This window comes from Sebastes umbrosus, chromosome 21, assembly GCF_015220745.1.
Source record: "Sebastes umbrosus isolate fSebUmb1 chromosome 21, fSebUmb1.pri, whole genome shotgun sequence".
NCBI classification, from domain to species: Eukaryota; Metazoa; Chordata; class Actinopteri; order Perciformes; family Sebastidae; genus Sebastes; species Sebastes umbrosus.
In genome coordinates this window covers 14,842,784-14,858,883 of record NC_051289.1, presented here as the reverse complement: position 1 = coordinate 14,858,883, position 16,100 = coordinate 14,842,784, and the positions used below count along the sequence as shown (strand labels likewise).

The window sequence follows — 16,100 nt, the reverse complement described above, 5'->3', positions numbered from 1 at the left end:
ACAAAATCTAGCACCTGCAAAATCAACAGTCAACAGTCATTTTGTAATGCATTGCAGCAGGAACATCAGAGAAGAGAAGAACTGGAAAATAAAGAACAATACAGGTAACGTTACTGTCTTAAGTCGACTCTATTGTTTTCAAGGTAGAGGAGTTAATGCTAACGTTACCTTAAGTAATTTAACACATCTGCTAAATAAGCTGGAGTGCTGTCAGCTCTAACATTAGTGCTAAAACATTATTTTCAGACTTTATTACCAGCTTGAACTCTCTAAGAAGAGATTTCAGGAGTTTACTACTGTTGAGTAGCCTATTTATCGTTTTTGTAGAGCTTAACTATTTATAATTAACACTTGTGTTCCAATCCGCATACTTCTGTACTACATACTCATTATTTCGAGTGCATAGTGCGTTCCAATTGGGTAGTACGGCGAATGCAGTGCACTCAAAGTACCCGGATGTTGTACTCAAAACGGTCAGATCGTTGAGTGTGGAACGCTGGACACGTTCCACACTCATTTGCCTCCAGCTTGGCTACGTAGCGGAAGGGGCGGAGCCACGACCACTATTCAAACAGACGTTGAAGTGTACTTCTGGAAGTACGTGGATTTGATGTGTCGTCCCGAACGAGCCGACTCTAAGAGCCGGCTCTTTTAAGTGAACGATAAGAGCCGGCTCTTTTAAGTGAATGATAGGACGATCTTCTCCGCGCCATGGGCACTCCATGCACTGACTGTGACTGAATGTTGTGTTAATGTTGTCCGTGCGACCAATCATGTAAAGACAGATAAGGATTATACCATCAAGTAGGGAGGTGCGGTGCGCTGACGGTCTACAGGTACAGAGCAGGAGGGAGAGGAGGAGAGAAAGAGAGAGAGGAGTGCGGTGCGCGAATAGCAAACAAGATGAGTGACAGTCGGAAACGAAGCAACATGTCAAATTATGGTATTCTGGAAATTCTAAGGTTTAGTATAATTAAATTGAATAAGTGATATATGTGCACACATACTAATCATAGGTCAAAACAGCGCTACATTTGGCTGAATTATAAAAGGCAGAAGTGGTAAAACGAAGAGCCGTTTGGGAGCCGAAAGAGCCGGCTCTTCTTGGTGAGCTGAGCCAAATGATCTGGCTCACTAAAAAGAGCCGGAATTCCCATCACTAACTGGTAATGTTAGCCTTCTCACTGTTGACGCTTAATTGAAGTTGTCTAACACAGGTGTACCTAATCATAACTAATCACATTCTAGCTGGAGTGGCTTATTGGCATATCTTAATGGAAACAACAGCATACATCTTGACAGGACTATGAATGAGTTATGTTGTATGTTTATGAATATTGGAGGTTATAATTACCCTTGTATAATGTATGACTTGTATCTCTTAGTGAAACCATAATGTGTTTGTGCAATGACTTAATGGAATGGATGCACTAATATATATATGTATTTTTGATTACACTTGCAGAAACAATCTACTGTACCTTCACAGCACCTCAGTCTGCTGTAAGTAAGTTCTTTTAATTTCATAGTATAGCTGCACTTACAGTGTGTTAAGCATCCAAGATATATACAGAGTCATCACATTGATTAGAAAACAACAAAAGCACACTCAACACATTTCTCAATGAAGAACTGAATGGATTTTTTTCTCTTATTATAGTAAGGTACTGGCTTGCAGGTAGATGTCAAAAGAATAAGGAGGAAAATCACCCACTGATAACACAGATGTACTTTATAAATGATCTATAAACATATGTTTAAAAAAAACATGTTTACCAGACTGGCTTCTAATTGCTTTTACCTTGATATTTTGATCAGAGTGCAGGATGTGAAGTTTATCGAGACACTTTAATGATCCAGAAATGCTGTACCTACCTTCCAGAGAGAACTCCAAGAGGATCTCTATCCAGCCCCTCTCAGGGTGTTTGATGACATGATGAATTGGTGTTGCTTTCCACTAATTTGACTCCTCTTCCCTTGTCCCCTCTTACCTTCCGTCCCCACCTCTCCTCCTCTCTCTCTTCGATCTTCCTTTCTCTTCTTCTCCCTCTCCGCCTACTCTGTGTCTTCTCTCATTCCTGCACCTCTTTTTTCAATCTCTGTCATCAGGCTTTTCCAGTGTTTGTTCAGGCTCCAGCGCTTTCACAGGCAACCCCCTTTTATATGTTGCGAGGTGCTGATACTGGAAGGAATGCTTAACAACGAGTTGCATTTGCATGTATGTATAATTTATTAACACAGCTGACATATGTTTAACTGCAAATAATACATGATGTGAAATTAACAAGATTGCAAGTTGTGTGGCTAAGTGGCTATGTTTTCAAAGTATGGATCTTGATTTGAAATTAAATATACGATCATTTTGTAATACTATATGTATATTTACTATAATATACATGATATTATATATTATATGTGGCTGTGTAAATGTATTTGAGGACAATCTCAATTTGAAAAATGTGGCATTTTTGTCTGTAACTGTCTGTGGCTAAGAATTTCTGACTCACCCTGAAAAGTGACAGTTTACCTGTTAAAATAAATAACTATGTGTGTATGTGCAGGTCAAGGAACAAGGTAGCATCTCCACACATCACTACTGCTCTAAAGTCTGCAGACGTCCAAATCAAGATCAACATCGTCTACAGTGAAAAGACAGCAACTTCCTGCATCCTACATCCTGCTGACTGCCTGAGCTCATCTAATAAGGTAAGGACATGGTTAGCTAGCATAACACCTGCTCAGGGGAAAAAAAAAGATATTTTCACAAAGACAGGATGTCAAAACTTTGCTATTGGCACCCATTTCATAATAACCACCAATTCACATAATGGTACCATTGCATCAGGGTGCATGCTGGGCTTGGTGTATTGATGCGTACGGGTGTGAGTGTGAAATAGATTCAGTTATAATAAGGGCTTTCAATGGATTCAAATATTGAATCGCGATTAATCGCATGATTGTCTATAGTTAATCGTGATTAATCGCACATTTTTTAATCTGTTCAAAATGTACCTTAAAGGGAGATTTGTCAAGTATTTAATACTCTAATCAACATGGAAGTAGGCAAATATGCTTTCTTTATGCAAATTTATGTATATATATATATATATATATATATATATATATATATATATTATTATTATTGAAATCAATTAACAACACAAAAAATGACAAATATTGTCCAGAAACCCTCACAAGTACTGCATTTAGCATAAAACATATATGCTCAAATTGCAACATGGCAAACTCAAGCCCAACAGGCAACAACAGCTGTCAGTGTGTCAGTGTGCTGACTTGACTATGACTTGTCCCAACTGCATGTGATTATCATAAAGTGGGCATGTCTGTAAAGGGGAGACTCGTGGGTACCCATAGAACCCATTTTCATTCACATAGCTTGAGGTCAGAGGTCAAGGGACCCCTTTGAAAATGACCATGCCTGTTTTTCCTCGCCAAAATTTAATCTAAGTTAGGAGCATTATTTAACCTCCTTTGTGACAAGCTACTATAACATGGTTGGTACCAATGGATTCCTTAGGTTTTTTAGTTTCATATGATATCAGTGTTTTCTCTCTAGCTTTAAAACTGAGCCCGCTACAACCTAAAAATCTCAAGTTGAATTAATGTGTTAAAGAAATTTGTGGCGTTAAAACTAATTTGTGTTTAACTTTGACAGCCCTAGTTATAATGTATTAATCAGTCAGAGGTAAAGGGAAAAAAAAGGTTTTATATTTCCCCCATCTACTTAAATAAATTGCATTGGAAATTATGTGAATTGTGTTTAGGAACGGCATGAGAAACAGCAAGTGTTTGAAATTGCAGCTGTCACTGAAGTACGATATTAATGAACCACTTAAGATATCAGCATGTCTGACATAACACACAGTATGAAAAATAGCAGTTGTAATCCAGTCCAACAAATGCATAGTATTGTGCGGGGCTACTATTTGTGATATATTGGCAGCAAAATCTGTTAAAACCCTGAACCACTATTTTAAAAATAGGCCCACACATCTGCTTGCTCTGCAGTCTTTGAGATATTGCTAGAGTTATTTAAATTTTTTATGTTTGAGCTTTCTCTGACCTAAAGAAGAACTTTTTTTTCTCTAGGAGTGCTATTGCACTTTTTGCATCATTTGACTTGACTCTGGGCCGTTCCCTGTGGTTTAAACACAGAAGGATTTGGTTTACACTGTTTATTTAGTTTGCCAACTAAATGAACCAGAGATGGTCACTTAGACACACCATTTGCTTATCGCACTTCGTTAAAGGAGAAGCTCATGTCGTACATAAGAAACTCACCTTCCCTGTTTATTATCAGTAGGATGGTTTCTTCCTTTACCTCCTCTACTTTACCTTCACTAAATGTTTAAAGCAAATTAAGCTTGTACACCAAGTGAAACGGGGTAGATTTATCCCACTCTGCGACTGTGTTTGCCACAATAACTTAATAACAGGAGTTCCTGATGAAATTGTGGAGGGGGGATTCTTGTGTTCCTTTCTTTACTTTCCCCACAGCAGTGAATCACTCTATAGACCACTCCTGAATTCCTCCCTGGGGTAGCAATTTAGTCACATCATTCTCCAACCCTCCAACTGTATTGGGTATTTCAACAATGAATTCCCTTTTCACCTCCACTTACATGGTGTATCCAATCATTTCCTCTCCAGTGTATATTGAATACAGTCCTAGTGTTTTAACTTTATTGAAAGTCTTCTGTATTCTGCTGAGTCAGGATCTGTAATAATGCACGTTATCACCACAGTAATTTCCTCTCATAAACCGACCACGGATTCTTGTCTAAATCTTGTTCAGGTCTCTCTAGAGAAACTCTACTTAAGAAAACAGACATTTCCTCATATTGTTTGGGAGAGATAAAGGAGGCGTCTTTTACTAATGATCCCACAAACACTACGTGACATTATACCTCAGAGCCTTATTTTTTCTCTGTCCTACAGAGGGTAGATAACAGCAGCGAGTCAACCAGTTTTACTTAAACAAAACAGCCTTCCTCTGAAGATTCATCACTGCTGTCATCAACTTTTTTGTCCATCTATGGGCCATCAGTCATCACTATTTTTTTTATGAGATGAATGATGGCTGTAAATTACCATGCATGACATATTGACAAACCCATTTGCTGTCCTTGTGGAGAAAGAGCACTGTCATACAGCAAAAGGCATAGCGGAGGGGTGGGTGGAGTAATCAACAAGCAGAGGAGGGAGACAGGGATAAGGACAGAAACAGACAACAAAAAAGAGAGGAAAAGGGAGAAAGAGCAAAAAGATAAAGAAGCATATTCCTTGAAATATCCCTGGCCACAGATAAGAAGTCATACTTGATATTGTGGCTCTATGGATGACAATTTCGGCCTGTCAATCGCCCGGTCCACTACTTTTGTCCAGATTGGATTCATACTTGACACAGGGGGTTGATAGGACTCCTACCGTAGATACTCATGGCGTAGGTTTTGATTTAGAACTCAGCAGTGGATTTCACCTGTTGATAACACCACTACAGCAAGAGATGTATCTTACATGATCAGGCGATTATTTTGCTTTAACTATATTCCCCACAGGAACTGTGCTTACTTTCTTTCATTCACTTCGGGATGCGAGCAACAATGGGAAGGTCCGACTTGTTACATAACTGAATATGATACTATTCCATGCAATCACAGTATTTACGTTGTTTGATTCACTGGTCGTCGTTGGTAAGCAGAAGGTTTGCAGTGGAGATTGCTTAACTAGATGTTTGTTACTGGAAAGGAGAAGATAATGGAATATTAAATCCAACATGTTTCAAGCAGTGGGCTACCTCCGGGGTCTGAAAAGTGAAGCCACTGCAGAAGTGCCTTAAACTTGCATTCTTTCTAATAGCCAGCAGGGGGCGACTCCTCTGGTTGCAATTAGAAGTCAGATTGTATAGAAGTCTCACTTGATTTATTACCTCAGTAAACATTGTAAACATGAGTTTATGGTCTCAATCGATAGTTTGAAGTCTTCTTCAATACAGCATGATGTGCATTTAGTAAATTATGGTCCCATTTAGAGTCAAATAGACCATAAAGCAGGCTATGCTTTAGGGCGTGGCTACCTTGTGATTGACACGTCGCTGCCACGGCGTTGTCCGGTCTGGGACTTGTCCGTGTTTTCATCTTAGAACTTAAACCCTTTCACAGTGTGTTTTCAGTTCTTGAAAGTTAACTTAGACATTTTGGTTGCCTAAAAATGTCTTATTCAGCGTTCGGTTATACTTAGCTCCACCCTCTCGTGTCACTTCTGGTTGTAAAAAAACAAAAACAAGATGGCAACGGCCAAAATGCTGAACTCAAGGCTTCAAAACCGTAATCCACAAACCAATATGGTGATGTCATGGTGACTATGTCCACGTTTTATATACAGTCTATGGTTTCAAGTTGTATTCTCTCTGATCAATCTCCACCGGCATCAGGAACTTGTAGGTGAAAACACAAGCTGCCAGACACAGTTCTTGCAGTCTCCATGTGGTATCAGACGTGTATTCAAATTTTTTAGGCTCACGTCAGCTAAGGCGTAGCCTATGGCATAGTTTTGGAGCCTATGCACGAAGCCTCTTAATGTATAGAGTAACTCTTTTACGCCAGAGTGCACATTCAGCTTGGTGATGAGATAAAGTTATTATGCCGTTTACCTGTAGTAGCCATTTAAATAACTTTAACAACATGCATTTATGCTATTACTTTTACATTGTACATGTGAAACTATATGCTCAAAAGAATCACTCAACACCTAATCAACAGTGTTATGTGCCTGTATCTTTTTTTTTATTTCAGACTAATTATATTATAAGAGCAAAATGACATAGTAGTAAACACTGTATACTGTTGATCACTGATGACAGGGGTAGCTGTGGCTTTAGGTGGTAGAGCGGATCTTCTACTAATGGGAAATTTTGCGGTTCGATCCCCGCCACCTCCTGTCCGCATGTCGGAAGTGTCCTTGGGAAAGATACTGAACCCGCAATTGCTCCCGAAGGCTATGCTGTCGGTGTGTGAGTGTGTGAATGAGCATTAGTTTAGACCCTGAAGAGCAGGTTTCACCCTGTATGGCAGCCATCAGCATGTGTGTGTGTGAATGGGTGAATGACTGCTGACGTGTAGCGTAAAGTGCTTTGAGTGGTCGGAAGACTAGAAAGGCTCCATATTAATGCAAGTCCATTTACCATTTACCATGAACGACGTCGCCACTTCTGTTTGTACAGTAGTGACTGATAATCTCCTCGAATGCTTTTGACCCATGGTCCAGCATCCGTGATAATAGCATGCTGCCGCCATAATCAATCCTTCATTTGGAGAAATAAGTGAGACATTACCACTGATGGAGCTGTCTGTTATGAATTTTCCATTTCCATTCACCATTTTCTTCATTTAGAAAAATGCTCCCCGCAGTAATGATAATCACATATTATGTTCTGGACAGATGACAGTGACTCAGACATGACTGAGACATGATAGTGACAAATGCGGACAGCCAGATATGGAAAGGAATTAGTCATTATGGAAATTTCTTTCACTAGCTTCTGAAGGATATATCTAGATTTGTTCCTTCTTCATATAGCAAAAACACCACCACCACCACCACCACAAATACATTACCATCACTTGAGTGGAAAGTAATAAACAAATGTGCACAGCACTTGATCACTATTCAAAGGAACTTTCTCTACAGTTCAGAGGCAGAATTAAACAGAAGCATACAAATATAAAACATGTTTAAAAGCTTCGGAGATCAGCTGGTCTCAGTCAGTCATGCTGTGTCTTAAATATTTAGACTAAAGTCTTCTAGAGCTGGTCATCCATGCACACTGAGCAAAAGGACTAAGACACAGTTGCTATGAATGGATATTTCAGTCTGAGAGACCTTAGTTCACCTGAAATGATTGTCAGCCTCAGTAGTGTCAATAGTGACCACCAGTGTTTAATGATGGCACAAATAGAAGGAGCCAAAGTCAGTTCATAATTTAAAGATTTCCTTTCTTATTAACATAAGATGTCATTCAACACCCACAGAGCTAAATAACAAGCTTCTTTAGATCAAGAACGTAAGTCCATTGACTGGCCGAGCCAAATCCAGCCCTGAGCCTCTTGAAAATGACTTGAGAGTTACTTGAAAATAAACTGTTGTACTGTAGATTTGCTCCTCAAAACACATAAATTCATGCAATGTGGAAGCAATATAACAGAGATCAACGTAATACACATACACAAGTAAGATAAAAGTGCACATCAGCGACAGATTTCACTTAACTGAGGATAGACGTTTTCAATAAATGTGTAATCATTTCATTTTTACATGCATTAGAAGATGTATTTTTGTGTCGTTTACAACAACAATCCAAGAGCATGTTCTCTGCAGCCCTAGTAACATGCCAGAACAAGTTGAGATACACATTTCTAAACGTGTAAAACATAAATAATAATTTCACATTTTATGAACTCATTCATATCATTTAGCCTATCTCTGACAAAATGTGCAACTACATACCACACATGTTTAGGACTGTTTGTTAATGATTACATTAATCATCCTCATGCAGACCCATAAAAAAGCATTTTGACAAGGAAGGTAGGTAAATAGGAGAGATGAGGAGAGACACTAAGACCTAAAGTGACTGTAGAGGTCGTGTGTTTTTTTTTTATTTTGATGTGAGGAAAAGAGTACAGGACTACCACCACCTTGAGAAGGAGGGGGGCACTGTCTGGCTATAAGAAACAGAAAGACATTAGAGAGAGAGAGAGAGAGAGAGGAGAGGAGAGAGAGAGAGAGAGAGAGAGAAAGAGACTGAGATAAGTTCAGTTCAGCACCGCGGACAGCGCACCGGAGCTTCTGGAGAGGAGAAATCAGTTCAGTGGATTGGAGCTGATGCGCACAGTCATGCCTCCTTGAACTATACTACTGGAGCCACACTGACTGTATAAACTCTACAGTCGCACCACCTATTCGTCCTGTGCAAGGTGGAGGTTTTTGTTTTATTTGGGGGGAGAGAATCGCGTAATAAGGAGGACGAGAGAGAGAGAGAGAGAGAGAGCTGCAGAGAGAAGAAGAAGAAGAAGTGCGGTGCGAGCACATCAGGGCCAGCCTGTTTAGTCGGCGCGCGATCCTTACATCATCTCTTTATTGGAGAGAGAGAGAGAGAGAGAGAGAGAAGGGGGTGAGAGTGAGAGTGAGAGAGTGAGAGAGAGAGAGAGAGAGAGAGAGAGAGAGAGTCCGTGCAGCCAGGCTCCTCTTCGCCAGTCCTCAACTGCGAAGCGAGTCTGACGGACCGACTGGCGTCACCTCCTCCTCCTCCTCCTCCATCACCCTGTTGTGTTTTTATCTGAGTCCTCTCTCTCTCTCTCTCTCTCTCCGGCTCTGTGTGCGTCCAACACCCGGCCGTGAAGATGCACCGGCACCGTCCTGCCCGGGGATTGACGTTGTTGTTATTGCCGGTCGCTTTGTGGATTTGCAGCAACTGTGTGCACGGAGCTTTGCCAACAACCCGTAAGTTGTTATTCTAATTTTTCATTTTTCATTTTTTTTTTTGGATGAGTCTGCACTGAGCCTTGTCTCTGGAGCACAGAGTGCAGAAAAGGTGCGCGTATTACCGGCTGGGCTGCAGGTATCCATCCTCCACGGTGGTGCCAACTGAGCGCCAGCATGCTGGAAGGGAGATGGAGAGGGGTTATAGCTTCTGAGTTTTAGACCTATACACGTGTTAACTCCTCGGGATTTTTGTCATTGATTTTGGGTGATTTTGATCTTCCAGAAAGGTCTGGATTTAGCCGACATTTCAGTGTGTCAGTGTGAGGTTTTGTTGCAGTCTCAATCCGGAGGGCAGAGTGCATTTGAGTGACAGTTTGAACCCATTTCATAAATGGCTATTCTTCCGTCCAGGGATTTCTTTGGGGATTAACATTATATAAAATCATTTGTTTTCAGGCCATTGCACTGGATAAGCCCCCAAAGAAATTCATTGAATCTCCAAATTTATAGGAGTTTTTGGTCTAATGGACTTTGTGGAAGTCTTCTCTGTCAGTGACTCAGGGGCATTTTAAAGATTTCTCATTTTGAGCCTATTTGCTTGGGTCTAATTTAGGGTGTTCATGAAGTTTCAATTTGAATTTTGATTAGTCTCTCCTCTATTACCAGGTCAATTTTAGCCAACTTTTATGTTTCAGCAAATCAGTCACTGGGAAACTTGGAGACAACTTATAATAACTCAGACATAAGGAATGGATCTGTTTTACATGGTTATAAAAGCCCCACACATTTAAGACTTTAGGTTTAGCCGAGGATGATCTTCTTTTGGCGTATCAATAACTGCAACTTGCAAATCACCTGCAATTGCACATGTTTGTGCATTTTATTGACCATCTTCCAAAGGGATTCTTGGTATTTATGTAGTATGTTATTATGCATACTCATATTTTAAAAATGCATCATCTCCCTGATATTTCTAAGCTTTAATGCACAGTTTGTTTTTTTCCTGGAAACATCCACTCTTGGTTTCGGTGTCATTCCGGTTGTTGCTGACGGTGACTGAGCCGCTGTGACTGATTCCCTCCGGTGATCGCCGGGGCTCCTCGGGGTCCCGGATGAATGTGTCCGGAGACGCGCCTCATTAATCATCCCGACAGTCAGACAACAACGATGCGAGACGCGCATAGATATGTCTGCGTGTGCGCGTCAGCAGAGACAGAGGAGGAAAGAGAGAGATGGAGAGTTGGAGGAGAGGAGATGGGCAGTGCGTTTTTCTTTCTTTCACCAAAGTGTTGCTCCATAGCGACCTCCTCACAGCGAAGAGGTGTCACAGTGACAACACTTTATTTATAAAACTCAATTGGCAGGTCTGACTGGGTCATCAGTGTCCCTGGAGAGAGAGTAGAGATTTTAGTGTCTTGTTAAAGAAAACTTCAGCTGCTAGGCTTGAACAAGGTTGATTTAAAAAAAACTTGTAATGAATAAAATATAAAAATGTCGACCTGATGAATCTTTAAAACTACATAGTATATCTAAATGCTTTCTGACATAAATGAATGCCTGTACTAAACAAAATTGTACTCCCCATTAATATTTTAAAGTGTTGTACAAGAGGCAACCATAAGAAAGAAGAAGTCGCTGTAAACTTAGTATTATGTAAATTATCCTTTAAATAGTGAGGTAAAATGCATTTTTATGTACAATTTATACATATGTTTGAATAAAAATCCAATAACATATGTTAGGGATGCACCGATATATATCGGGGCTGATCTATTAAATTAAATGTTTTGTTTGTATACTATATATATTGTAATTTTAATTCCTGTTGACCAATTTGTTGCTGCATTAAAAAGGTTTACACTTTAAATGTAATTCCTGTTAATTTTGAAGATTTTTTACCAAGTCTGTACGATTTATTATTGTAATAATAAACAACACTAAATGTATATCTATGTATTGTAAAGTTAAGAAAGCAATGTTTAAGTCAAGCCTGATGGTGCCTTACACATAAAAGAATGATGCCAGTCACTTCCACACAGTGAGGCATACACTGGTATCGGATCGGTACACGGTATTGGCCGATACCCAAAGCCCAGGTATCGCTATCAGTATCGGGACTGAAAAAGTCAGATCGGTGCATCTCTAACTGTATCAAGAGTCATAAGAGGCACTATTCTGATGGTTTCACTTCCTCTACAGTTATCGCCTCCGTAGTTGACAATTATAGAATTCTGGTCTTAATAATATCTAGCAAACAAAATATTTTCATATGGAGGTCCGTGAAGCGAAATCTTATCAAATGGGGGGTCCATGCCCTTATGTTCATCAATTAAGGTGTCCTTGACGTGAAAAATGTTGAGAACCAAAGATCCGTAGCATATCAATATATGTTGCATTACAAAATATAAGACAACGACACAACAGGAATATCAAAGTGCGGAGAAGGATCAGGGTAGGATTTGCAATATGAGAGGCAAGCAAGCGAGTGTGTGTGTGTGTGTGTGACGGAGAGAGAGCGAGAGAGAGAGAAAGTCATACAAACAGCATGTTGAATCGGACCAGCAGTTCCACCCCTGAGCTTAAATCCGAGTGCTGACTTTATCCCTCCTCAGGGACTGGATGTGAAACACTCGGGGGAATAGACAGTGTCATTGTGACCAATGGTCTGAGGCACGGACTAAAAAAGATTAACATTTCCATCCTACCGGGGCAAACACTCACAGACTAAAAGTCAATGGGCTGGTTGGCCCACCGACTGTGTGGAGTCTCCCAAGTGCATGCTGATAATGCTTCTTTGAGGTGTGTGTACCAATGAAAGAAAGAGAGAGAGAGAGCAATACAGAGAGATTCATTTATGTTTTGCCCACGTTTACATGGATTTATATGCATGTTTATGTATACAGTATGTTTTTGCATGTATGGTTCTTCAAAGGGTTGTATGTTGAGCTATAATCCAGGGATTTTCTCCTACGCAAGCTGCTCCTAAAGCGTCTGTCAGTTTTATGTTGCATTGCAGTATCACTTAATTGGCTAGCACAGTGTTATCAATTTCTGAACATCTATTGCGCTCTGTCAAAATTAGATGAGACACATACAAGGATATACAAGAAACACTCAGAGATACAAACTCACATAAGCACGAAGGTGCACACAGGCACTCACACAACTGAACAAAAGAAGATTTTGTTTGTCCTTGTTGTACTTCAGCTGTACGCTCTAATGAGTTGTCACTGTACAGTATGTAAATGTGTTGTTGTTGTAGTGTGTCTGAGGCAAGGTCTCTCACCACCTCCTAAGATGTCTTATAATCATCGGGACATTAATTTTTCCATTTGCAATTCAAATCAACACATTTCTCTGATGAAGATGGTTCACATGGCCACTTTCTGACAGAATTATCAGCTCAATGCGTATGTGCTACATACTGTACTTGAAGTATATTTTATATGCACAGCTATTTGGCCCAGTCATACATTATTCATGGATATTAACAGTTTACTTTTATGAAACAGCTAATCTTTCATTTGAGGATCCTCGAACTCTCCTGCTTTGCTTTGCACTATACCTATTCATCGCTCCCTGCATAAAGGACAGGGTTTAAACATTTAACGTTGTCCAGGGCTCAACACTAACTTGTAAAAGTGGTTGCCAGACTGGAAATCAGGCAACAGCTTTTGGTTGCGGAAACTGAAAATATGGTTGCCATTTTCAGTCACCTTATGTTTTTGAGTAGTTAATATACTATGCCGATATACGTCAACTTAATAATGCAAATGCAACGTAAAAGAATAAAAGCTTTATTACAGTAACCAAACTAAATTATTTGCAGTTTGTGTTTTATCTGACACCTTAGAGAATTTGAATCTTAAGCGTTATCAGTTAAAGGTATAATATTCAAGAATTTCCTAAAAAAAACAATGTATAGACTAATACAAAAATAATCCCTCTCACTCATCAGTTATGACCCACTACTAGACACACTAAGTGTGTGGTGGTGTCTGTATCTACAGAGACCCTTGTCTTCTTATTTTGTTGTGTTCGGGACGTTTCTATGTTTCAGCAAACAGCCTTTCGGCTCCACGTGGGGGTGTAACCAAAGCCCCCAGGAAGAGCGCCGGTCGTTGATCCCAATTTTCGTAATGGCCAAATGGCGGAACTACAACGTCCGTGTTTGTCACGTGATGCTATTGGGCCCAAAAATACTTTTTTCCATAGACTTACATTGGGAAAGAGACGTATGTAACTCAGCAGATAATTTTTTTGAGGTAAATCAACTCCCCAGTACGAACACTCTAATAGCCCTTATTTGAATCATTAGGTCCTAAAAGTTCTAAAATGCACTAATAGCCAAATCCAGAGTTACTTCCCTTCCTCCGTTCATGAGAATGAGACCCAGACCGTGACGAAATGGATGCGGAAGATCGCCGGAAGATCCGGGTATTTTTCCAGACGGAAGTCGAGCCATTTTGGCATCGTGCGCCACTGTGCAATTTTCATAGGATGAACGGGGCCCCGCCTCCAACGTTGTATCCAGTTCTCTTAATACATCCATTGTGCAACCCCCCGCCAATAACAGCGTGCAAGGTGTGCAGCCCGTTCGGGTCGTCAAATATTTGCTTTCCCCGCTCCCCTCGGCGTCTGATACTGAGGCACAAGCATTATAAATCAATGCGTACAAGTCCCCCTTTAGCTCTGTTAGATGCAAAGCGGCTGTATTTCACGGATGAGAACGGGTTGTGTGTTTTTTATGTGCGTGTGCTCCAGACAGTTTTTCCCTATGACCGAGAGCAGGGCTTAGCCACACACAGAGCGGACAGAAGGAAGCCTGCCCTTCTGCTGCATTCATTCCAAATCCGGCAACTTGGCATTGGGTTGTGCATAATTGTGGTCGTGTTTATTTATGCTTTAGAATGTAACCGCCATGAAACAATCAGAAAATAAAGTTTTATTTCTGTGATTCACTGCTATGTTCTCACTAACGCCGCTCCCTCTATTCATTCACTCTATAGCTTGCTCGTTGAGTCGAGGAGGAGGGGCTACATTTGAATGTTGTGTGTTTTCAAACAGCAACCGCCAACGGTTAAATATTATACCATTAACTTAGCCACCCTCAATTCCTGGTATGCAAAATACCAGTAGTGCAGCTGTTGAATGAATGAATCCAGCAGGTCACTGGTTGCTTGTTCATCCATTCTCTCCCTTTCAAATTTTGGTTTTCTGGACTTTTGTGCTGATTCCCACCGCAAATCCATTTGCCCTTCAGCATTAAAGTCTTGAATTTTGGGTCCCTCAAGTGACACCGACATCAGCTTATCCATCATCTCTACTTTCAGAGATGACCTCCAATCTGTCTTGATTCTGCTTAGTCCGCTGAATCCAGCTGAGGAGACTGAGAGAGCCAACACCACATCATGTAGCATCAGAATGTGGGCAATAAATATTAGAAAAATATTTATTCTAGGGTGCACGTTTTGCTGTCCCTATTTTTAGATGATAAAAAGTGGATGCCACTGATGGCAACCTAAGGCCATTAATTGGTTGCCAATGGCAACCTGTCAACCTGTCGAGCCCTGTTCTCAGCACCAGTGTGAACTGTAAAGGATGTGCCTTTAAGTCAGTGCGTTAGTGACACTGTGGGTGGCTAAATGGGATGCCCCTAGAGCCTGTCTTTTATAGAATCAGATTAGCCTTTTCTCATCTCATTAAGCATGCCAGGCCATTTGACATAGACATCAGTCTGGTTGCACCTCCAGGGCCACACAGGCCAAGACAGAGTTTCCTGTTCTTCGATATAATTCATTATGTACCGTGTGAAACAACATGGAAGTGTTCAGTTGTTTTCTGTTGCCAACACACATGTTCTCGGTTGAGTTTGAACAAAACTCAAACAAGAGAATAATCTGGTATGTCCTCGCAGTCCTACCACAGTGACATTGAGGAAAGCAGCATTTCTACTGTGAACAAATGAGTCACTGTGACCAACGCACATGCAGACCTGATGCCAGTTGTGTAGCCTTATGTAGTATCTTGTGTGTGTGTGTGTGTGTGTTGGCTCCCAGTAGGAGGTGGTAATAATAGGATTAGAGCTGGAGGAAGCAGACTGGTTTGGCTCAGATTAGATCCGCTCAATACTTGATGTTTGGCTTTGTTTGGGCCCTGTGTATTTATATGTGGGCACCTGTCTGTGTTTTGTGTGTGTGTGTGTGTGTGTGTGGGTTTGTCCACATTGGTAGATTTAAACATGCAATCGAGTCAAGTTAGCCAGAATTAGGAAACAAGGTCTAGTTCTCCATTCTCCTTCCAGCTCCTCCTGATTCCTCTCGCCTGTCTTTATGCCTCTTAAAAAAAAAAAAATGCTATCCCTAACTACCTCTGATGATTCGTCTTGCTCCCTCCTACTCCTTCCCTCTTAGTCTCCACAGCCTGTCTCTCATCATTTCATTCAGTTTTCTCCCCCTCTCGCCTCCTGCCCTTTTTCTTGTCCCTAACTATCTCTAATTCTCTCTATCCCTACTTGGCTCCCCTCAGTGGTTTCATCATCTGGCCATAATCACTTTCCTCCCTCCTTGTATTTTTTTCGTCTTCTTTTTTTCAAC

The 16,100-nt window shown here is 40.7% G+C and overlaps 1 protein-coding gene across 1 annotated transcript in view; it reads left to right on the top strand.

The window, feature by feature from the left end:
• The first annotated feature begins 932 nt into the window (after positions 1–932).
• The window catches only part of cntnap2a (contactin associated protein 2a), a 396,601-nt gene continuing 381,433 nt past the window's right edge, over positions 933–16,100 (top strand). Inside the window, exons 1-4 of the mRNA XM_037756451.1 lie at positions 933–962; positions 2,110–2,218; positions 2,562–2,706; positions 9,423–9,522. Of these exons, the coding sequence (XP_037612379.1) occupies positions 2,217–2,218; positions 2,562–2,706; positions 9,423–9,522 (247 nt within the window). The 5' untranslated portion in view covers positions 933–962; positions 2,110–2,216. The remainder of the gene's footprint in view (positions 963–2,109; positions 2,219–2,561; positions 2,707–9,422; positions 9,523–16,100) is intronic.